The 25,043-nt window shown below is 37.0% G+C and overlaps 1 protein-coding gene across 10 annotated transcripts in view; it reads left to right on the top strand.

The window, feature by feature from the left end:
- The window catches only part of Myo3a (myosin IIIA), a 235,689-nt gene that overhangs the window by 183,894 nt on the left and 26,752 nt on the right, over positions 1 to 25,043 (top strand). For 4 of the 10 annotated variants that reach the window (XM_078023284.1, XM_078023280.1, XM_078023281.1 and 1 more), the window contains 6 exons: positions 1,988 to 2,193; positions 6,690 to 6,813; positions 9,595 to 9,757; positions 11,479 to 11,602; positions 15,154 to 16,048; positions 17,839 to 17,983. In XM_078023284.1, the coding sequence (XP_077879410.1) occupies positions 1,988 to 2,193; positions 6,690 to 6,813; positions 9,595 to 9,757; positions 11,479 to 11,602; positions 15,154 to 16,048; positions 17,839 to 17,983 (1,657 nt within the window). The remainder of the gene's footprint in view (positions 1 to 1,987; positions 2,194 to 6,689; positions 6,814 to 9,594; positions 9,758 to 11,478; positions 11,603 to 15,153; positions 16,049 to 17,838; positions 17,984 to 25,043) is intronic. The other 6 variants (XR_005730475.2, XR_005730474.2, XM_040277261.2 and 3 more) reach the window with 3 other exon arrangements.

The following is a 25,043-nucleotide window of genomic DNA, read 5'->3' as shown; positions in this document are numbered from 1 at the left end:
CTCCTTCCCCTCATGAATTATCTTAGGATGGGGGCAAGGTTGAGCATACATCTCTAGTCGATATCTTCATGCACATACCTGACACTCTCAGCAGGCAAACAGAACCCAGTGTAAGGAAGGGCAGGGACAAGAGTCATCTGAGACACAGTGATCTGCCAGAGGAGTTGCTAAGCACAAGACCAAAGTGAACTTCCTTCCTTGGGCAAAATTAGAGAAGGAAAAAGAAAGAAGCACTTTTATTTTTTCTGTGCTTTAGAGAACCCACAATAACCTGCCCTTATTTATTCATTTATTTTGGTTCTGGTTATTTCTTTAGCATTTTCTGATAAAATAGATTTGCCAGCCAATGAAAATAAAGATAATGCCACCAAAACCTTGGGATTTTTAATATAATTTAATGTGGTGGGGGAGATAGAGGAAATCAGATTAAATCTACTACAAGTGTTCAGTGAATATATCCAGTTCTCTAAGAGAATCATGAAATACTTTATAAGCTGTCTGAATACTTTTCGTGAATCTTCTTCAAGCCCTAAGCTCATAGCAGACAGCCTGTGTTTGTTTAATCATCCTTCAGTGGTGCCTGGGACATTTATATGCTTAACATCTTTACTGGCTGCTGATACCTTCTCTTTACATCAGGAAGGCAGCACAGGTAAATCACTGGAAGTGTTATGGCCAGATTATTTTCTTTCCATTAAGTGAGTTATCTAGACCATTATCATTACTTCTGTTGTTGGCATCAAACACTATGTGTTTAAGCCAGATTAGTTCATGAAGTTATTTTAATTTTCAGGCCAATGTGGAAAACTATGGAAGATAATTCCACACAGCATGTAATGTGTTTTTAAAGCTATTTTTCATTCTGCAAACAAGAATGAACATAGTGTAACACTATGCCTTAGTCCCTATGAAAAACCAGTGCTTAAATTGCAAAAAAGCTGCTGCTCAGAAAGACAATAGACATGTACCACCTTTGGATCACCAGCACCTGGCAGATGTTTGTGTGACTAAAGGAATGATGTCTCACAGATAAATATAATGAAAGGGAGACCCAGCTGTTTGGAAAGATCACATCTGAGTCTCAGTACCCAAGAGGGAGGCATACAAATTTAATGTTTGTCAGCTGTTCAATTTCAGTGTTTGCTTTGCACTAGCTTTGTGACTACTGGCTTTTATATCTCCAATACTAAAAGAGATCTAGTGATCAACAGTTATCTGTGTTTACATCAACTTACCAATAAATTATTGTCCCGGTCCTTGAGATACTAGTTTGCTGAGATTCTGCTTTTAGCAAAATCTAAATAATATGTTATTCTTAAGTGTCCAGAGATTGACTGTTTTAATAAGGTATTGGTATGTAGCACAACTTTAATATTGATATTAGTAAAAATATAAAAGAAATAAGAAAATAAACAAACAGGTGCTGACTAGAACTTTTAAGTAGTTATCAGTGTGCTTATTTTTATACTATGCCCTAAACATTAAACTACTTTAACTTCTCCGTCCTTATTTTAAGATAGGAGAGAATTTTGACAGGGATTAAATTGTCTATCTTTTCTGTTTTTTTATTTTTATCTTTTAATATTTTATACTTTTATATTTTCTGTACAGAGAGAATTGTACAACAAAATTAGCATATTAGCTGGAATAACCAGATTATGTATCTAAGTATTGTAATTTGGCAAGTTTGTTTGAGAGCATGTAATTCCATATTAACTGTATCAAAAATAATTTCATCTACTAATTAAAGTTACTTTAAGAGTTTATAGGCAAACTTTTTAATAACCAAGTAACTAGTTATTTCCTTTATTTTTTATAAGTAAATTTGTAATTTTCCTTAAGTCACATCTTTCTACTTGCTGTGATTAGCATGGCATTTAGAATGTTCATTTTTCAAATTTTATCCTTGTAGTAAAAAGAAAGAACTGCAAACTCATATGTTTTTGTGTGCTAAAACTGGGAATTTTACTTCTGTTGTATATTGCAGTATTCCCTGATGGATTTGTTATCTAAAATGGTGGTGGGCCAGCCTCATTTTGTCCGTTGCATCAAACCAAATAATGAGCGGCAGGCAAGAAAATATGACAAAGAGAAAGTTCTGCTACAGCTTCGCTACACAGGAATTCTGGAAACAGCAAGAATCCGAAGACTGGGATACTCACATAGGATACTTTTTGCTAACTTCATAAAGCGGTATGTGGACTTCTTTTTAAGTTTCCATTAAACTATTTATATAAAAATTCTGCAGATGAATTATAGGAAACAAGATAGGAAAGAGTTATTTAGGTGGTCTAGGAAGGAGACCACCTAAATAACTTTTTGTTCATGCAGATGATCATACATTAAAAAAAACAGGTAGTTATTGACTGGGCCTGGGAGATTCTCTTGTCAGCTTGGAGGTCCTCTGTGAAGGCAAAATACACAAGGCAGAGGCAGGAAGATTGAAAGTCTAGAAGTTCTGTTCTGTGAAGGTGGAAGATCCAGGTTTTCCCCTTATAACCCTGTGACCTCAGGGTTATAAGAGCAATTCTTGACTGGGAGAGATTTTGCCCCTTAAAAGACACTTAGCAATGTCTTGAGACATTTGTGTTTGTCACAACTGAAGTTGGGAGATGCAACTAGCATGTAGTGGATAGAGTCCCAGACATCCATTCTGCAATGTACAAGGCAGCCCCCCACAATTATCCAACTCCAAATGTCAGCAGCACTGAGTAGAGAAACCCCAGGCTATATGGAAGCTCATTTTCTTCACCTACTAAATCTTCCAGGACTACCTGATAGGGTGGTCATAGTTATCAAAGCAGACACTGATTCTGAAGGTGATTTAGCAGACTCATATGTCAATTAAAAAATATCAATTACATTAAAAAGAGTCCTTTTTAAAAACATCAATGTTTGTGTGACTAAAAGAGATCAATGTAAATTATTTAAGCAACATAGTAATTGTATTTTATTTTAGTAAGTAACACACTAATGGCAAAGGTTAAATATCTCATTATTTAATAATAGATTTTGAATGCCTAAGTTTCTGATAGTTATAAATTCTTTAATTTCTCATGGTCACTAAATTTAAAGAAATTTTTATTTCCAAAGGTGAAGTCTATTGCACTTTTCAGGTAAAACTTAGTGTTTAAAGAAGTCTCCATTTATAATATTCCAGCCTTTTTCAAAGTGTATGAATGAATATTAGGAGCAAAGTAAAACCTCGTTTTGTGATTATACAACAAGTTGTGATTTCTAATTCTTCCTCACTAAGAAAAAAAAAAGAAAAAGAAAAAGTTCATCTTGTATCGCATTATTAAGGAACTAATGGTAAAGAATTATTATTTTTTTTTGTACTAGGGGTTGAACCCAGGGGTGCTTAACCACTGAGCCACATCTCCAGCCCTTTTTATTTTCTATTTTGAGACAGTCTACTAAGTTGCTGAGGTTGGCTTTAAACTCGTAATCCTCCTGCCTCAGCTTCCCGAGCCACTGGGATTCCATGCATGCGCCATCACACCACACCACACCAAACCACACCCAGTTGAGAATTTTAATTCTTTCTGCTGACTTTAATATTTTTGGTAATTCATAGTATCATAGGGATAATTCTTTTCTTTAGAGACCTGGAAAAGGAAAGAAAGGTAGTCCTTTGAAGTGCCTTGAAATCAAGGTGGATATCAAAATTATATCTATTATATCAATATGGTGTAGCTTTTATATTAAAGAATTTTTATAGTTTTTTAAGACCAACTTTTTAGAGTTAGACATATATCCAAATCTAATCATTAACTACTCCCTCCAGACCAGACCCAATTCTGTATCCAAAGTAAGAAATAAAATGCATTAAAATTTCTCATTGGGTAATAGGTAAATTCTCCATTCTGTCCTTGGAAGCAGCTAGCCCCAAAATCCTAGATACAAAGGAGTTTCAAATTTCAAGTTGAAATTACAATTTGACCTTATTATCATGCATGGCATGATTTGGGGAAACAGTCCTGTAACTTGTTTAATTACTAATATAAATATTGGTAATGTCATATTAATATAATCCACCTTAAATTTCAGTAATTGTGTTTCTGTGTGTGTATAAATAAGTCACTGTGCTAAGCACTGCGGGAGACCCAGAGTTTTAAAACTGGCTTTGTCTTCAAGAATCTACAATTCAGTTAGAGCTATCAGAGCTTTAGACACAGAAAGTTAAGGATACAATGCAAGGTAATAAATGCCAAGTCCACACTGGGCATGTGGCACACACCTGTAATCCCAGCAGCTCAGGAGGCTGAGGAGGAGGATTTTGAGTTCAAAGCCAGCCTCAGCAACAGCAAGGTGCTAAGCCACTCAGTGAGACCCTGTCTCTAAACAAAATAGGGCTGGGGATGTGCCTCAGTGGTTGAGTGCCTCTGAGTAAATCCCCAGTGCCAAACAATAATAATGATAATAATAAATATCTAGTCCAAGAGAATGGTACACATACTGGAAGAGGGGGGAGGGAAAGAGTAATCTCCAGGTTATTAAGAAGAAAGGTTCAAATTGGGATCTGACTTGGCTATGTCTTGGGATCTGGCAGTGGAGAAAACAGGAAGGGACTTTCTTGGTGTTCAAGCTGGTGTGCCAAAAGCTACCAGGACTTGGATTGGACTGGATTGGCAGAGTGAGTGGTAGGAAATGACAGAAGATAAAATGAGGAAAACAGTAGGATTAAAATTACAAAGAGAAAACCTTCCATGCCAAGCTAACTTTATACTTTCTAAAATAACCATGGTTTTAGAATGTAGACCATGAGGAGAACTAAATTTATTGTGTTGACAATGTTGTCATTGAAAGTAGCTTATTTATTGAGATCAAAAATGAGAATAAATTCTTTAAAATGTTCCAAAGCCCTCTGTTATTATAAAATAGCAAATTACTTCATGATAAATAAGGAAGAGGGGGGAAAAACTCAGCATCTAGAAAACACATGAATAGCTGTTCTGAATAACAGGAAGTTCCAGAAATAAAAGGCTACCCTTTCTCTGTCACTGATTTGAAAGCTGTCATCCACACTGGCATGTGGATAAGGAAAGCAGAACAATTTGCAAACATCTTGTGAGGGTGTAAATAGGATTTAAATAGCCTCCCTCTGTCCTGCTTCCTTTGACTAATCCTCTTTATAGGGTGCAGTATTCCTCGGGCTTTTTATCTGATACACTGTAGATAAACTCTTCTGTTTTGTGATAAGAAAGCAGTCTTAAGGGAAGATATGCCAGGTGACCTCACTTTGCATGAGACACCAGGTATGAGAGTCAGCTTTCCATCAGGATGATAACTGGGATACCTGGGATAATCAACTTTTAAAGAGAAAGCATTTCTTCTAGCTCACTATTTGGAAGTTTCAGTCCATAATCATCCAACCCCATTGCCTTGGGCTTGTGACAGCACATCAGGCTCATGTGCTAGAGCAAAACCACTTACCCCGTGGGAGACAGGGAATGAAGGAAAGAGGAAAAGGAATGGGCAGGCAATACCCTTTTCAAGGGTATACCTCTGATGAAGATGTAGGCCCCACCTCTTAAAGATTTCATAGCCTCACAACAGCGCCACTCCAGGGAACAAGCCGTCCACACATGAACCTCTGGGGACATCAACGATCCACACTGTAGCAAGATTTTACTGTAGTTATTTCCAATGACCCCTTATACTAGGAATCCACTGAGGTCAGCTCCACTTCCCACTCAGCACCTATGCACAGTGGTTTGACTGATTCAAGTTTCAGTTTCCTCATCTGCATATAGGATTAATAATAATAGTAACTACTTTACATGTGTTTATTGGCATTAAATGATATAATATAAATGAAGTGTACGGATAGAACAAATGTCATGGAGTTGATACTTTAAAAAAGTCACCTGGCATGTCCAGCTTTACAGATTAGGAGCCACTCTCTATTCTCTGTGTTAAAATTCAAAATCTACTAAAACTTGCTGCTTCATTTCCATTTGACTTGGAGGTCGATCTTACCCCCAGACATCAAATAAAAATCATGAAATGTTGAAAACACTAAGTATCTTCCTTTTTGCCCAAGATCCTTAACAGCATAAACTAATTTTTCCTTCCTTTAACTCATCCCCTTCCCCAATAAATTTTATGGTTCAGTTCTTTCCTGCATTAACCCCTTCCTCCCTTCCTCCCTCAACTGTTGATGGATTCATACAACAGCAGAAAACTCCAGCAAGGGACACAGTGTAACTCAAGGAGAAACAACCATGGAAGGTGTGTGTTCAGTGGTGGAAAGTTAAGGTAGAATTAAACCCCTTCACCCAATTTTAAGATCAACTTCCTGTGTTGTTGGAAAGTTGAGTAAAGAATAAAAGTTTTCCCTCTGTAATCCTTCTGCTTTTAGTCCCCAGAGAAAGTTTCCTTTAAAAAAGAAATTATTTTTGTTGTTTTGCATGAAAGGAGTTTTTATGGAGGATTTTAGCATTGAAAAACAACCAGAAACATGAAAACCAACACTCACATGTATACAAATAGACTGGCTTGCTATTAGAGTGGCCTGGAACTGATGTGTTTTGAAGCTTCTCTGAGAATTCCTAAAGTGTCCTCTGCATTAAGTCTGGGATTCTCTTCCCCTCCTCTGGACAAAGCTGTGGAGTGGCCACCAGGCTGCTGAGATGTTGGACCACTCCACTGAATGGTGCTAACCATTTCTTTTTTTCTGTTTTCAGGTACTATGTTCTCTGCTACAAGTCCAGCGAAGAGCCCCCCGTGAGCCCTGACACCTGTGCCACCATTTTGGAAAAAGCTGGCCTTGATAACTGGGCTCTTGGAAAAACAAAAGTAACACTTCATGTAATTTTCTTGGGAAGCAATGATTTATTAAGAATTATAGTATTTAACAGTGATTGAAAGTATTATAGGGATCCATGTAGCTCGGTGGTAGAGCACTTGCCTGGCAGGCTTGAAGCCCTGGATTTGACCCCCAGAACTGCAAAAAAAAATAAAAAATAAAAAAAAAAAAATGAAAATATTATGATTTCTTATGAATTCTGTTTTAAAATAGGAGATATAAATTTACAAATCCATAAAGATTTCCTTCATCAAAATTAAATACTTTTGTTCTTCATAAAGGTTTCTTTTAAGAAATGCAAGAAAAAATTATCTCAAAGAACATTGTATCTCAAAGATTTATCCAAAAACAGACAAAATTTATCATGAATATACTTTACTTCAAATGGTACTGAAAACAGACTGATACAATTTCCCTATTGTAATCACCAACAAATAGAGTTGAAAAGCTGTAGAGAATCAAAGTGATCAAAATAGGATTCCTGTTTTTCTTTTTCTTTTTTTTAATTTTCGAGTTTTCTTCTATTATAAATTTTGAAATTTATCTAGAGTCAAATATTCACCATTATTGCTGGACTTGCTCTATGTGCTTGATAGTGGTGTGTTTATTTTTAGCTTTGAGAACCAGTGGGATCTTATCCTATTTAATCCCTTTGAGAATAAAGTAGAAAGTTACAACCTTTCTTGAATATGGAAATAAGATGGTAGCTGTTTGGAGGGAAGCTGCACTGGATTTTCAGATATCCTCTTAGCATCCCAAGATAAAGATAAGGAAATAAACAGGGTACCAGTGCACACTAAATGTATCTTAGGGCATGCTGAACTCATCACTGGGGAGGATAACATAATAGGCTGAGCATAAGTGAAGAGATATTCATAGATTGGCCATTTAAGGGTAATTATTATCAGCCACACCACAACAGTGCCAAGACAAACTTCCACATTTGCAAAGAAATTTGTATTGTTTCTTGGGGGCTGGAGGATTGAGAGAGAATTTTCATAAGGTTCAGATGAGGTGTTAGCACTGAAATAGTGTAAGGGATTTAAAAACAAAAAAAAAGTCTACCTTAGACTCAATGTCCTACATGTTCAGTAATCCATATTTACTTTAATATTTAGACAGGGAAAATCCTGGCATTGAAAAGAAAGATACATATTTTATTCACACTGTTTTCTTTTAGATGCTCACAAAAATGAATTCTGTCAGGCTGAAATTTCCTCATTTATGGTCTGAAACGCATGCTTAACTTCAAATGGAGTTTTAACTTGTAGAAAGGCCCTTTGCCATCCCAGTTTTGCATGATATTTAAGTAGCATTTTAAAGCTATTTGTATTTTTCCACTTCACCTTTTCTAACTCATTAACATGGATAAAAGTATTTAATATAAGGACATTTCTAATGTTATGCAAAAAAAATAATGACCTTTACAAACAGATTGTATTTTAAATGAATTGTCAACAGAAGAATGGACTCAATACATTAACATGTAGAGTTCTGTAGTAATTAAAACTGAATTCAATCAAAATCTATAATGCTAAACTATTTGCATGTGGGTACCAAGCTTTTCAAGTTCAATGGAACACTGAGAGATCCTCCATGCAGGGTTACCATGTGTCATGAGTCAGCCATAAAATATGAATTTAAGTGACTTTCTTGATAGATTCAATAAACTCTTTGAAGTAACCTTCATAAGTAAATTTATCCATCAGGAAAAAAAAAAACTTTTTATTTCTTTAGGGGCAATGGGGAAGTTAGAAATTCTAAGATGAGAAGACCACTCCAGATCTTTATGCCTCTTCCCTGTTGTTATTTCTTTTAATTTTTTAGAGTGATCCAAAGTCAGCCCTCCTTTCTAGAAGATGGCATTTGGATCTAGTGAGAACATTGTTAATATGTTAAGTCCCATCCTCCCAGATTTGGTATACATATAAAAACTTAAATTGAGCCAAATGTTGTGGGATACATATAAAAACTTAAATCGAGCAAAAAATATACAACTTACGGTAACTTTTGAAATAAATAGTATGTTTTTAGAGTTCTGTTCTTTTGAAAAAAGTAACAATGATTAGTGAATGATTAGAGCATTTGAAATATATGTATGTATATTTATGTATATGTCTTTACACATATACAAATATACATAAAGTATATAAGCTCAGATTGTGATTCCCAACCTAATTTAATGCATTGATGTCAATTTCATTGAAATATTCACAGAATTGAAAACTTTGGATTTACTGGGTTAATTAAACCTGCCTGGGTCACTCTCTCTGCCTTACACCCTCCACTGACAGCCCTATGAGCTCTACAAGACAGTGCCTCTGTCTTATTTATCTTTGTATCCCCACCAGATAAGTACACATAAGATCTAAATAAACAGTTGACAAACAAATAACTGTATTGTCTCTGGGAAGTATCATTGCCTTTTTTTTATTTACGACATAAAAAATTGTTTAACCCAGAATACATGATGCTAAAATTTTTCTAGAAGAGCTCAACATCCTTCACTCTAATTATTGCATCCAACAGAACCCAAAATTTCCTGTTGTAAATGAGCAGTATCATTGCCATCTTCTGATTCTTACTCAGAGAATGGTTTTCTTCAAGCACAAAAATCTGTGCTATCCAAGCAATGCCAGGGCCAAACAAGCAAAAGATAAGTGATTCCCAAAATCTAAAAGAGATTGACCATACAGCCTATTTGTTTCTTCAAAGCATAGTACATGATTGCTTTACATTTGTGTGCCATGGTTTTATTTACATTTTATTTTAATTCTTTTAAGGTGTTCCTTAAATATTATCATGTGGAACAGTTAAATCTAATGCGGAAAGAAGCCATTGACAAGCTCATTTTGATTCAAGCCTGTGTCAGAGCATTCTTGGCTTCAAGAAGATACCAAAAAATACAACAGAAAAGGAAAGAAAGTGCTATAATAATTCAGTCAGGTAATTACTCAGACACTTCACAATGTAACAAAGCATAATGTTCTGTTTTGATATAGGCATGAAATCAGATCTTCTAGCACTTGCTATATACAGACCTCCAATTTTCATGTAGCTTATATGTTTACCCCCCGTCTGGGTAGCCTTGATATTTTCCTCTATGTTAAATCTAATCAGATTGTTTCAGTGACTGACACTTCTAATATTTGAATAATTTTTTGTTTCAAGTAAAATAACTTTTAAATTTTCAGTCAAGGATTAGTGAAATGCAATTGACCTATTGCACAAGATATGGCAAATTATTGAATTAATTATGGATCTCAAGAATCATATTACAGTACTATAATTCATCTGACAATGAGATTTTTTTCCTACTGTATTCCAAAGGTTACACTTGCCATAATTTTTGACAACTTAATTAAATTTTATTTTGTTAAAGGGCATTCATTTCTTTTTACTAGCTCTAGGGAAATAAGATCTATAATCGTACTTTCCTTCACAAATTCTTCTTGAAATGTTAATAGACTTTGTATTTTGCTGTCTATTTTTCTACAGGATGCTAAATTTAAATAGAGCCTAGTATGGTTGGTACCATGTCATTCAAACATTTCGACTATGGATACCCATCGTAAAATATGTATTTTACGTGATAACCTGATACATACCACACAGCAATACACTCTGATATTTTCTATTCTAGTCTATTTCATTTCATTTTTAGATGCTAGATTTTGGCCACTAAGTCAATTTTATGATCCTCTAAAGGTGTGTAGTTGTATTCTGCAGAAAATTGATTTGTTGTGGGAATAACTGACATTCAAGATAGTCACATCCCAGTCCCAGTTCTATCAATCAATAGCAGGCCATCATTATCGCTTTTGGAATTTTAAGCTGTGAACTTCTCGCTAAGACATCAAAATGTAGTCCCTATAATTTGAGATCTAATTTTTCATCCACCGTTCTGAAATGCACAAAGCTCTGAGAACAAGTCTTTCAGAAATCATTTGGCAGTGGAACATGTCCTAATATAATGTGAAGTTATGTGCAGTTCTGTATTCATTCCATTGAGTTGAAATATTCCATTTTTCTGAAGTCTTCATTCGTTTGATACGGGATGCTTTCTTGACATGAGGAATGTTACAGAATAGATGATCACTCACTGTTTCCTTTCTACAATAAAATACTTCTTTTGGGTCTGAGATGGGGGTCTTACTATGTCATCCAGGCTAGTCTCAAACTCCTGGACTCAAACAGCCCTCCCACTTCAGCCTCCTGAGTAACTGGGACTACGGGTACACACGCACTGCACCAAGCTAAAGCAAAATTCTGTAATCCAAATTCTGAAATGTATCAGGCCCCAAGGATAATTGGCCAAATGTCCAAAACCTGCAGTTAGATAATATGATAATAAGGACTTTCCCCCGTAAAGAGTAGAACATAACAAAAAAAAAAAAGGAAAATTTTTTGGCAATTTTGTCATTGACTTGGTTCATCTGTATCATTCTAGTTTCATTTTAGTCCTTCCTTGAGTATGAAAGACCCTTCAGGGAGTCTATGACTGTAAATTGTATCTAGAAGCATCTTGTTACTGAGCCCATTTAAAAAAAAAAAAAACAATGTGGCATCTTTAATTTCAGTTTCCCTTTGAAAATTGGTGGTCAAAAAATAAGTTGTCAAAAACACTTGTTTCTGTTCAACACTGCTTTGGGCCTTGCATGTTTCAGCTGCAAGAGGACATCTAGCCAGGAAACAAAGAAAAGAAATGGTTGACATGAAAAACACAGCAGGAGCAACCATCCAGATGTGTGATCAAGGACTTGACTACAAGAAAAACTTTGAAAATAAGAGGTAGAATGATGTTCTTTCTTGTGCCAATTTGAAACAAAGGTTTTTCAAACCAATAAGGTCATAGAAGAGTGTTCACAGTCTCTCTCATACTAACCAGGTACTGACCCCAAAAATGTCAGTAAACATGTAGCGGCCACCCTTGTGCTCTTATCTTAGCTGGGAGGTCATTAGTATCTCACACTGATCATCATGCATTCTTTTCAGGCTACTGTGGCTCCCCTTGGCCTCTACCAGACAGACTGCTTTCTGGAAGTAGTTCTGTTCCAAAGACCGAGTATTCTTTGATAATAATTCCTTTGCCCACATTCAAATACCTCTCCTCATCTAAACAATGTCCTTGGGTTCATTCATTCATTTCTGTGGTCTAAGAGCCAATATGCCAATATGTATGTTTCCAAGTGCATATGAGCAGATCACCTGAACTCATTTATTCAGCAAGCTGTTTGCTATGCAGTGGGCACACATAGATAAATGAAACAAAATCTCAACAAATTGCTTCCATTTTCTTGGGAAAGAAATATGACCCATAAGTACATTTCTAATGAAATGGGTTAAAATATGCAAGCAGTTTGGAGAGGGTAAGGAGGAGGGAACCCTGCCTTCAGGATAAAAATTAAGGAAGGAAAACTACCTAGATGTTGAATTGATCAAAAGATAAGTGACTGATTCTCCAGGGAGGTAAAGATGGTTCCAGCCCCAACTTTAACATCAGAGCTGGGTACAGAAAGTGTGAAAGAATGAGATAGAAGAAGAGATGATGTCCTTCTCTCCCCACTCACCCACACCTGGTAGTCTCTCACCCAACACACTGATACCAATAGTGAATCTCATAGATGGTTTTCCTACCATTTCTTCCCCTCACCTTCACCCACACTCTCCCTATGTCACCCAGGCCAGCCTTGTTTCCTTGTTTGACAAACACAACGTTTATCTGAAAGGCAAAGGCATTTGGTGGTGTCTTCAGTTTTTTGTGTATTCAAAGACCTGCATATATGCTCTTTGTCCTTGTCTGTAACAAACAGTCCAAGTGATTTATCTCTCCTTGTGACTAGTTATAACACATTCCAGCGAACTTCAGAGTGACCACCTGCATGCCTCAGGGACAGGAGGATGGATGCTATCTGTGAGATATGTAAACTGGTTTCAGATGGAAGAAAGAAACACCAATTTTACTACTTTTAGAAATTACTACCTGTAGAATTTAAATTACTACTTTTAGATATTACATTTAATGAGGAAGTCTGATGTTCGGTTAGACACTAATTTGCTTGCATCTTCTGAGGACACCAAGGGTTAGCTTTCAATTTAGCAGATACTTATTAAGCATCTACTACATGTCAGATCCACTTTAGAGCTCATGAATGTGAATAAGAAACCTTCCCCACATGGACTGGCATGGGGAATTTGACATTTATTGGCCTGTCAGAGGCAGTGCACTGCAAAACCAGACATAAAAGAAGTACAAGGATTTTGAATGTTTTTGCCATAAAGAAGTGATAAAGTTGGAGGAAATGAATATGTTTAACTCCATGACACAATGGCTACATGTATTGAAACATCACCCGGTACCCCATTAATACGTATAACTTTTGTGTTTTATGCATCAGTTAAAGTAAATTTAATTTCTAAGAAAAAGTACAAGTAGAGAAGCAAGGGACGTTCAGAGGCAGGAAAGAAATGTCAGGGAAAGTGAAGCAGGTGCACCTGGCACACACCCACTTACCAAGCTCTGCTCTCTAGCACCCTCAGCCCTCCACAACTTCTGACTTTCCTTTCCTGCAGCCACCTGAAACCCTTGGTTTTCTTTACCCTTCATTGAGCAGCCCCTGACCTGTGACCTAGAAAACCACATTCAGGATTTGGAGAAAGGTTGAGCCCTCCCACCCTCTCCAGCAGGAGTCAGAAGAGATGATCACTAGTCCTTCCCCTGCTGGAGCTCTGAAAGGTTCTCCTGAGAAGCATCTTGGAAAACCTTTAAAAGTCCTCCATGTGCTGTGCTAGCCTCCAGCGCACAGCGGAATGTTCTGTAGCATGAATTCAGACATATAATTGATATGGGATGGACCTGGCAGTTTGAACAGTGCATACAAGGGCTTACCAGTAAGATGCATTTGAAGTCTCAATACTAACTTATAATGTTTGTTTGTTTCCGGAGTGTAGACATTTAGAGATTACATGCTTATCTTCTCTCATTAGTTGCATATTTTGATTAAATATAAATATTCTGGTGAGTTTAATTAAGATGAAGTATTTAATTACTAGCATGGCCACTCATCGAAATGATGGTTGGGATTTGTGGTGCCCTGCATCGTTTTCTGTTTCATCCAAGATTCTGATAGGCCTTCAGAAGATGCCACAGAAGGCCTAACAAGTGGTCAGTGGTATTAAGAAAATGAAGTCCCAGGAGATTTTTCCACCTTTGACTCAAAGAAGAGTCCTTCTTCTCAAATTGCAAAAGACCAAAACTCTCACAAGTGTTCTGGGCTGATTTGAAAGTGTTGGGCACAAGCCCCCCAGAGAGAAGGGAGAGGTATTAGAATGCCATGTTGTGACTTTTTAACTCCACCTAAATGCCATTTTTTAGTTGATTTTAAAAAAATAATAAATGACAGTGGAATGCTTTTCATATCTCTGGTTGTATATAAAGTATGTTGACACCAATTCATGTTTTTATACATGTACTTTGGATAATGATGACCATCACATTCCACCATCCTTGCTAATCCCCTGCCTCCTCCCTTTCCCTCTCACCCCTCTGCCCTATCTAGAGTTCATTTATTCCTCCCAAACTCTCCCTCCCTACCCCACTAGGAGTCAGCCTCCTTATATCAGAGAAAACATTCAGCATTTGTTTTTTGGGGATTGGCTAACTTCACTTAGCATTATCTTCTCCAACTCCAATGATTTACCTGCAAATGCCATGATTCTAAATGCCATTTTCATGTCTGTATTGCTCTTGTGAGGGTTTTGGCCTTGGCTTGCAGAGGAGGGGGAGCTATAAAGAAGGCCAATTTCCTTATTTCAAGTTAAGGTGAAATCAGTTTTAAAGGATATTGGCAAAGCAATAACGATCAGAGCTCTATTGGGGACACTGCTCTAGCTTTAATTTTGCAAGCCATTTCCTGTGATCAATATACTTGGTGGTTATTAAACTATCTACCTGAACCTCATGTACACACTCTGCTTACTGGTCTCAAAACTAGGCATGTTTCCCACCACCTCTCATCACGTGGCATTTTGTTCTAAAAATGATACAATTAAATTCCTAGAATTTTGATATCTCATGAAATGAAAATATGGATCTTTGTGTGCTTGCCTGTATCTGCCTCTAAGCTGAAACACGTTTTCTCATTACTCAAATAGTTGTAGAATAGAGTAGAACATTTTGGGAAGCTCTTGATTAATGTAACTTGCTAAAAAATTTTTTTTGAGCTCTTTTTGCTCCTTTTGTTTTTCTCCCACCCTTTTATGGCTTGTAGCTGTTGCCAAAAGAAGTAATAAGCTCTTGTTTTAGTATCATCATGTATTCAGATCTAATATTTTTTGTGCAGGGAATCTTTTGTGAAGAAACGGACAGAAAATTTAGTATCTACTAATGAAACTCTGATTCCAGATTTAAATAGTAAAGGGAGTCCTTTGATAGGGAAGGCTTCTACTTTCAAAACCAAAGGGGAAGCCACCAATGCTGTTGAGAGTAACAACAGAGGATATCAAACTCAGCAAAAAGTGAATAATGTGTATGGAGAAAAGGCTGATCAAGAACTGTACCTCATCGGGCACCCCTGGGCAGAAGAAGTAAGCCCCAAACAGAAGTATATCAAAGACCAAGAAGAAAACAAAATAAAGACAAGGGAGGAAAACACTGTGATCCAGAGTCATTATCAGAGGTACACTCAAGAAAGGAATTTTGAAGAATCCAAAGCAGCATATCTGGGAAAGGGGATCCCATCAGAAGGGCCATGCGACCCAGGACTTTGGTTAGCTGAGAATGAGAATTCCTTTAAAAAGACTTGGGAACCTACTCTTAACCAAAGGTCAGTTTCTCAAAATGCACATCATAGCAAAGAAAAAGAAAAGACTTCAGTAGTTACCCAGAATTCATCTGTGTACAGCCAGGAGAGAGGCCATCAGAGATACCAGGCAGTCAAAGAGAGGCCCGTTGAACCAATGATACAGGACCAGGAAGAAAGCAAAGCTGCTGTGTTCACTCAGAACAAATATGGGGGATTTATGCAAAGGCAGCAACTAGGGGAGGGCAGGGTGTCTCCTTCTTTTAATAATGAAAAGGTTCTGGCAACACCAGCAGAAGTAACAAGAAACACCTACAATGTGTATTCCTGTCCCTCAAAACATGAGGAAACCCCCAATATCAAGATGAAGGATGACAGACACTCAAAAGCAACTTCAGAAAAAGAAGCCTGTGATTTGGCAATATTTTCAAAACAGGTATGTATACAAACAAATTTATTTACTAGTATAATTCTCTGGGAATGACCCAGTAGCTTAATTAAACAAATGATGAATCGTTGATGCATTGTTTCATCTGTTTGAGACCTTTTTAATTAAGTGTCTTGAGGATTATACTATTTAAATGCTGTATAATTTTTTTAAAAATTTACTATGATTTTTAAAAAGCAAAAAATGTGGTAGAAACCTCATGTAGTGAGGATACTGGAGAGGTTTTAAAAGACTGGGGTCGGATAGTGCAAAATTTCATGTTTCTGTAAGACCTTTTGTTACTGCTAAAAATATATATAAGTTTTGTAAGCCCCCTAGTTTATTCTTTCTCCCTGACTCCAATTTTAGTTGAAAGGGCATAATTAGATGTTAAAATGAAATATGTAGCCATAATAATATACATATCTAATGAAACCCTCACAACAATAAGCAAATCATGGATAATTAAGACCACAAAGAAAAAAAAACACAAGAAATTCTCTCATAGAGATTATTTCATGTCACCCATAGACATGTCTCAGGTTTTAAGGCTTCTGGCAGGCATATATGGATTTCTAACCAATTATTACTGTGGGGAGATATAGGAACCAGTTCCTGTTAAGTTCTATTCCAGTTCCTGCTCTTTCTAGGCATTTAACCTGAAGGAAATGACTTTGTCCTAGCACTTTATTTTATTCTGTATAAAGTGAAAGGTTTTAACGTGGTGACCTCTAAAATACATGAATTCCTAGGGTAGTCAATGGTATATAAAATAAGAAGAAATATCATAATAGGCCAGTTCAAGGAAGTATTATCTAGTATCCCTGAGCCCTTAAAATCTGCCTTTTGTCTCTGATGGCAGCTGAGCCCATGAAAAATGCAATCATTGGCCTTGGTCCCCATCTTAGTGCTACAGGAATGGTCTAACATCTCCAACCTCTGGCTGTCAGTGGAGGTCTGCCATTGATTAATTTACCTAGTCCCTATTTTGTTTTTTTGTTTTGTTTTGTTTTGTTTTAGGCACCCGGAAATAGTGAATTCATATTCATGAGTGAATGGATAGTGAATTCACATTTGGTGCATAAATTTGCCCACTCAAAAATCAAATCAGGGATTAAAACCCAGACCTACTATGTCACTGAGACACCAAAAAGAATTAGCATTACGGATTTATCCACTAGGGCTGGCTAATGACACCATGGGAGTGGATTCAGTGCTCCACAGAGGCAGACAAGCAGGAGCCCACACTCACCCTAGCGGGACAGCCAGGTTATAGAGCTGGGTAGGCTGGAAAGAGAGAGGTGCCCTGAAGTCAAGCTAAGACTGGAAAGAAAAAGAGGGAAAGGACTGGGGTTGTGGCTCAGTGGGAAAGTGCTTGCCTAGCATGTGTGAGGCACTGGATTCAATTCTCAGCACCCCATAAAAAATTAATAAAGGTATTATGTCCATCTATAACTAATAAAAATATTTTAAAAAGAAAGAACGAGTGAAGCTTAGTATAGTGAAAGGCAGCAGAGGGCTTCCTCAGGGTAGAATTAGAAAGGCAATCCCAGCAGAATGGTAAGGGCAGATGTCAGATCTCAGGAACCCCAGGAAGGACTTGATGGAGATGGCATGACACATCTGTTATGTTAAGTGAGGACTTTATCAGACCTGGTACAGAAGTCAGGGTGGGTTCTAGAGAAAGAAGAGCATGGGAGTGACAGGGAATGTTAATAAAGAATTCAGAAGACCGCTGTGTTCCTATGGAATTCTAAGAATTCTTTTTCTTGATTTGTTCTGACACATGACCTTTTTAGATATCAAAGTTATCTGAAGAATATTTCATTCTGCAGAAAAAAATGAATGAAATGATTTTGTCACAGCAACTGAAGCCACTTTATCTGGGTGTTGATCCTTGTAAGTCAATTAATGGAACGGTTTCTTCTCAGCAGTGCCTCTCAGGTAAAAATCAATAAAGCCAGAACTTCCTAACGGGGGAGAAATTGCCAGACACTTTATTAGTTTCCCACCTGTATTATATGGCAGATTTGAGGTGACTTGTTCTGTCTCCAGGGGAACCTTTGTTCCATTCCATTTCTTATAAGCATATACACATTTTTCCAGAATGTTCTACCTACCTCCTACCTTCTCATACATCTTTCTCCTCTTGTTTTCTTCTTTTACTTTTTTTTTTTTTTTGTGTGTGTGTGTGTGTCTTTTACACACTTTAATTAGAACTTGTCATATGACACCCAGAAGGGAACAATAAACAATGGTTTAGAGAAAGTAGGCCGGGATTCAGGATCAATAGAAGAAAACAGACACATGAAATATTTCTATTTCTTTGGTCAACACTAGCAAACTTAAGTATAGTGTGGAAAGTGCAAATCTCTGTTCAGATGTACAAAACCCAGATATATAAGAAATGCCATTATAAAATTTTCTTCTGGTCAGCCTTACTCATACACGGGCCCCATTGCACCAAACTAAACTGGTGAAGAATTCAACCTCATTAATCATCAACCCCCCACCACAGGGCTGTACAAAGGCCTAGGGAGGCTAGTGAAGGTCAAATAGAGTCTGTATTTACCAGCCATTTGTCTGTGAAGTTATTGCTAGGATACCCATCATCCCAGCTGGCCTCCATGACCCCTTCAAATTGAGAATCTCTGCTATTCTCAGACCCTACAGGCTGCACCTGGGAACTGGAGGTCTGGAGTCTCACTGTCCGCCATGTTCCAGGTGGCCTCCCCTCTGTGGCCTGATCACCTCCATATCAACGGCCACTCAAAATTTCAGGATTCCCATCTATGTGGACCCTGCTGACCTCTGGGAGATTTTTCTGAAAGAATCTGCATTTATTTTCCCTCACTTTCTTTTAGGCCTTCTGCTTTCTTGCCAGATACTTGATGCCATCTTTGGAATGAGTTTGACTCTTAGGAAAGACAGGAAGAGCAACTGGCCTCATGTAGCTTCTGATGTCTTCCTCACAAAATCTCTGAGGCAAGAAAATACTAAGATGAGCTCAGCTACTCTCCTAGCATGGGAGGAAGGGGAAATAGGCAATATTTCTATCAGTTACCCTGCCATATTGCTTTCCAAGTCAAGAATTGTGGCGAAGCTTAAAGCTTCAACAAGGAAACTTCAACAAAAAAACTGTGCACCTGCTGGTACTTGGGTGCTTTCTGCTGATGCTCTCCTGCTCTCTGGTTCTGGCCACAACCTTTTGCTTTAAAGAATAGAATTTTAGCAAGTCAGATCCCAGAGGTCCTTAGGTTGGCTGCTGCTCATGACCTGTGCCCCAAGGCACATGACCTGTGACTAGGCAGAGGAGGAGGGTATCAGCTGCAGGTTGCATGTGACTATGCTGGTATGTGTGGGCAGTGAGGTGCAGAGGTGTGGGGATGCAGGGGAAGTCAGGCAGGACACCTGCAAAGCAGATCATATAGTCCATGTTTATCCAAGTCCATGGCTGGAAAGAGGAGGTAGAAGTGGGAAGCACTACGTTGGGAGGTTGTGGAAGCTGTTGGTATGTGGCCTGACTATCACTTTTGAGGGACTTTGGATAAGCAGCAGAATGACACTAGAAAAATCAAGTCATGATTCACTTTTATCTTTAATCTTCCATTGTTTTACTTGGACTTAAGAAGAATGTCAAAGATCAATTATTAGTTTACATGAAGAGAACTATTTCTTTAACCCTTTAGGTTTAGAGGAAGAATCTTTTTATTCCCTATATAGGTGGACAGGGTATGTATTCTACTACAATTGTTGAAGGCTAAATTGGCAAACAACAAATTGTCCTGAGTGCCCAAGAGTAGCAAAGAAAGTACCTCAGAGAGGGTCTGAAGTAGCTCAGAAGGCACAAAAGGACCTGGGTGGACCTGACATTCCAAAATCTAGGAGTAAGGGAAGATGCCATTGATGCCAGTGACCAGAGACTAGACAGGACAAGTCACTCAACAGATGCTGTTGAACAGCCCAAAATGGCTATAGAACAGGTGTCCACTCCTCACTAATGCCTTAGAGATGCTGAAATCTCTCACCCCACCCCCAACTTTGATGTGGCCCTGAGCTGACAAATGGGAAGGTCAGAAACCCAAAATGGCTAAGTTTACTTAGACACTAAGACAATTGAAAGCAATTGAGTTGAACTAGGATTTGCTAAAAAAAAAATAATAATAATACTAGAATTTGAATCAAATGTATGATATGTCAAGCTCACTGTATTGTCTTGAGCAACTAATTAAAAAAAAAAGAAAGTAAAGATGAGCCCTAAGAAGTAGAAATTAAGTCTATTTTTAGGAAAATTAAGTTATATTTTTTGTGAATCTGAATTGTAGTGATTAAAAATGTAACTTTGCTATATGCTGTTAAAAAGCTTCATTTTTAAAAAGATCATTCTGCATGTTACATGAATAGAATTTGACCACGTGAAGGGAAATGTGGAAGCACAAGAGGCTGGCAGTCTGGAGGAGGTGGTGGCCAAGAAGGTCATTTCGAGCTGATCAGTCAATAGATTGCAAAGAATTTAGTGATAGATTGCATGAGATGGGGCAAGTCAAGGTTTGCAGCGGGGTATACCTGAGACGGGAAGGGTTAGATGAAGAGCAGAGCTGTGGGTTGGAGTCAAGGCATGTCAAATAAGAGAAACTGTTGATGAATTCAGGTCTCTCAGGTAGGCAGGTGGACCCTGACATGGTAACTGAAGCCATGTACTAGGTAGGATTTTGTAGGGAATCCTACAGTGAGAAGAGAAGAGAGGGAAAGGGGAAGAGGAAGGAGAAGGGGGCTTAACACAGGAGCTCAGACATGGGCAGGACAGGTAGAGAAGAATCGGCAAAGAGGAACCACCAAAGAAGATGTAGGATGGGTAGGGTCCCTGGAATCTCAGAGGCCATAGCAAGAAGGGGTTTAATAGGCTAATGGGGAAAATGATGCTGAGAGAGCAAAAAAATAACTATAAAATATCCAGGAAATGTTCTACTTGTTAACAGTTATTAATTGAATTCTCCAAATGTTATTTGAATATTAGAACAAACACGGAAGGAAAGAAGGATATAATCATTGGGCTCCTTTTGGGAAGATTTATCCCCTCTATCTGTGATTACAAACCATATTCATATGTTTTAATGATCTGTTTATTTTTAAACATTTTTTTGAATAGCTTATAAACACTTACTATAAAATATAGGCCAGAGAATTTAAATCAAGGTCACAAATTGGGCCAGATATTGCTTGATTAATATTTAATCCTCACAAAGGAACCAAATTCATTATTGTACCTTTGGTTGTGCAGCTTTATCTCAGGATAGGAAAATTCCGTCCTAAGTAAGATTTTCTAATTCTTCTTTAAGAACAGCCTATTTTTGCTAATCTTCTGTCAACATTTTTTAATTCCATATTTTTACTGGTGCATGATAGTTGTACATACTTGTGGGATTTGTTGTTACACATTTGTACATACATCCAATATAAGTAAATAATTTGGTCAATATCATTTGCCAGTATTTCCCCTCTCCCCTTCCCTTCTCCTGGTCCCTTTTCTCTGCTCTACTGATCTCCCTTCCATTTTCACAAGATTCCCCATCACCACTATTCTTTTCCTTTTTTCTCTCTAGCTTCCATATATGAAAGAAAACATACAACTTTTGACCTTCTGAGTTTGGCTTATTTTGCTTACCATAATGTTCTCAAGTTGCATCCATCTTCCTGCAGTGACATAATTTCATTTTTCTTTATGGTTGAATAAAAAACTTTATTATATATATATATATATATATATATATATATATACACACACACACACACACACACACACACACACACACACATTTTCTTTAGCCTAGGTGATGGACACCTAGGCTGGTTCCATAGTTTTGGCTATTGTGAATTATGCTGCTATAAATATGGGTATGCATATGTCACTGTAGTATGATAATTTTAACTCTTAAAGATAAATACCAAGGAGTGGTATAGCTGGGTCATAGGTGGTTCCATTCCTAGTCTTTTAAGGAATCTCCATACTGATTTCCACAGTGGTTGTACTAATTTACAGTCCCACCAACAGTATAAAATTGTTCATTCCTTTTACTCCATATTCTCTCCAGCATTTATTATTTGTTTGTATTCTTGATGACTGTCATTCTGACTGGAGTGAGAGGAAATTTTGGGATAGTTTTGATTTGCATTTCTCTAATTGTTAATGATGTCAAACATTTTTTCATGGATTTGTTGGCCATTTGTGTTTCTTCTTTTAAAAGATGTCTGTTTCGTTCATTTGCTCATTTATTAATTGGGTTGTTGGGGTTTTTTTTTGTTTGTTTGTTTGTTTGTTTTCTGAGTTCTTTATACATTCTAGATATTAATCCTTAGTCAGAAGAGTAGCTAGCAAAGATTTTCTCGCATTCTGCAAGTTTTCTTTTCACATTCTTAACTGTTTCCTTTGCTGTGTGGAAGTTTTTAATTTGATGCCATCCCATTTATTAATTCTTGGCATTATTTCCTGAGCTTTAGGGGTCCAATTGAGAAAGTCATTGACTGTGACTACCTATTGGACTGTTGACCCTATGTTTTCTTCCAGGAGTTGCATAGTTTCTGGTCTAATTCCTAGGTCTTTGATCCATTTTGAGTTGGCTTTTGTGCAGGATGAGAGAGAAAGGTCTAGTCTCATTCTTCTACATATGAATAACCAGTTTTCCCAGCACCATTTGTTTAAAAGGTTATCTTTTCTCTATTGTATGTTCTTGGTACCTTTGTCAAAATCAGATGACCATAACTGTATCTGTATGTGTTTGTCTCTGTGTCTTCTAATCTGTACCACTGGTCTATGTATCAGTTTTTATGCTAGCACCATGCGATTTTTGTTACTATAGCTCTGTAGTAAAATTTGAAGCCAGCTATTGTGATGCTTCCAGCATTGCCTTTTTGGCTTGGAATTCCTTTGGCTATTCTGGGTCTTTCATTCTTCCAAATAAATTTTAGGGCTGTTTTTTTCTAGTTATGTGAAGAATGGCATTGGTATTTTGATGGGGATTGCACCAGATTTGTATATTGCTTTTGGTAGTATAGACATTTGAAAAACATTAATTCTACCTATCCATGAATATGGGAGGTCTTTCCATGTTCCGTATCTTCTATTTTTTTTCCTTTGATGTTCTGTAGTTTACATTGTAAAGGTCTTTCACCTCCTCAGCTAGATTTATTTCCTTTCCACACTTAAACTAAGAATTCTCATGACCCATTTCAGATTCTTGCAGATCTAATGCTTTTTCCGCAGTTATTTTTACACACCTCACAGGCATCACAAACTTCCTAAAAGGTATTCAGATGCACACTTATTGGCGGTAACAGATTATCAGTACCAAAATCTGTATGTACTTATCCTCAAAGTTTTTTCATATATATTAGCTTTGCCTTCTTCAAGTAGATTTTCAGTCTTTTGCAAGCAGGATCATGTCATTTACTATGTACTCATTCTTTTCATTGCATAGTGACAGTAATTAACTGCTATTAATTTGTTGAAAAGCTGCTTAATTTCCTTCAAACACTATTTTGGAACAAAGTATAGTGGCCAGAGAAGTAAAATTTTTGTAAATTTGGTTTTATCAAATGAAGAATGTAACGTTATAGTCTTTAAATGCTCATTCATTTTCTCATATTATCTGCTTTTAAACTCCTCTAGTCAGAAAAAGAAGGTCTTATATAGATATCCTAACTCCTTAGTTAATCAGAAGGACTAATCACAGAATTGGAAACCTTGCAGTGCAAGCAGCTGCCCTAACCTGCAGAGGAAGGATGCAAGTGAATGGTTGATGTGTTAGCACAGGTTCCACAGGCCATCTAGCAGGACAGTACTTCCTGGAAGACCATACCTTCCCAGGAAATATTTAATTTTGGAAACCAATGTCAAATTCACTTATAGATAACTCTGCCATTAAAATAGCTTGCAAGCCATCAAAATTTATCTCATACCTCTCAAAAATCTGCAGGCATCTTTGATAATTTGCTATACCTAGCTCTGTGTTGAAGAAACTCACTAAACCTTGGCTGAATTATGGAAATGATCTGGAAAATCTCACCACTTATTTTTTAAAAGCCCTAGAAAACATGGATAATACGTGAGGGTTAGTTAAATTTTTCAAATGAAGTTTAACAAACTGTAACCTGTAACTGTAACTGTAACCTTATTTTATAAGGGGCTCTTTCTGTGAGATATATGTTTAAATGTGTTGAAGTATCAGGTAAAAGTTTATATCCAAATGAAAGCCAAGGACTAATGAAGTTTAAAAATAAAATAAGGTAAATATATGAACTTATTTTGTCATTTGTTTGAGAATAATTGTTATAAATTTAAAATGATAGGAGCCAACTACACCTGCATTTCCACTGAGAGAAATACAGTATGAGAGGGTGATAATTAGAACATGGCCATTGGATCACAGACCCTAACAAATGCTCTTGTATTTGTCTATGATGACATCACCTGTTTTGCAGATTTCTTCCTGAAGAGTTCTCCTTTGTAGGATTTTTTCTTCTTAATTATGGTACACCTGGTGATTTGTGTTGCCCATTGTGAAAAGGGAAGAAAAGATTAGTTATATGACAAATGAAAAGCAGATTCTTCATTTGATGAAAACCACAGCACATTTTGGTACCTCCAAAGCACATTTTTTTCTCTTTTTCTGACTATACAACAGGCTGAAAGTTTTTAATGGGTTGCAAGATTAATAAATAAGAATGCTGTTATAGTTCCCATGCTTCATTTACCCAATATTATCTGTAGGTTCAATACCAAGTCGGAGCAGTCCCTTTCCATGTACACATATAGTTGATCTTATGGAAATATTTTTATGTTGCTTTCAAGTAAATGTCAAGGGGAAAATAGCAATTTTCTATTTATGTTGAAATGTTTATGTCATTTATATTTATAAAATAGCCCTAGTATTTTCAGTTATTATGATACAGATTTGATCTGCTTTACAGTATCTCTATCACTTACTGTAATGCTGGAATCTAGACA

The sequence above is a fragment of the Ictidomys tridecemlineatus genome, chromosome 10 (genome assembly GCF_052094955.1).
Source record: "Ictidomys tridecemlineatus isolate mIctTri1 chromosome 10, mIctTri1.hap1, whole genome shotgun sequence".
Classification (NCBI taxonomy): Eukaryota; Metazoa; Chordata; class Mammalia; order Rodentia; family Sciuridae; genus Ictidomys; species Ictidomys tridecemlineatus.
Note: the sequence above shows the minus strand (reverse complement) of the source record. Positions and strands in the feature narration are given on the sequence as shown.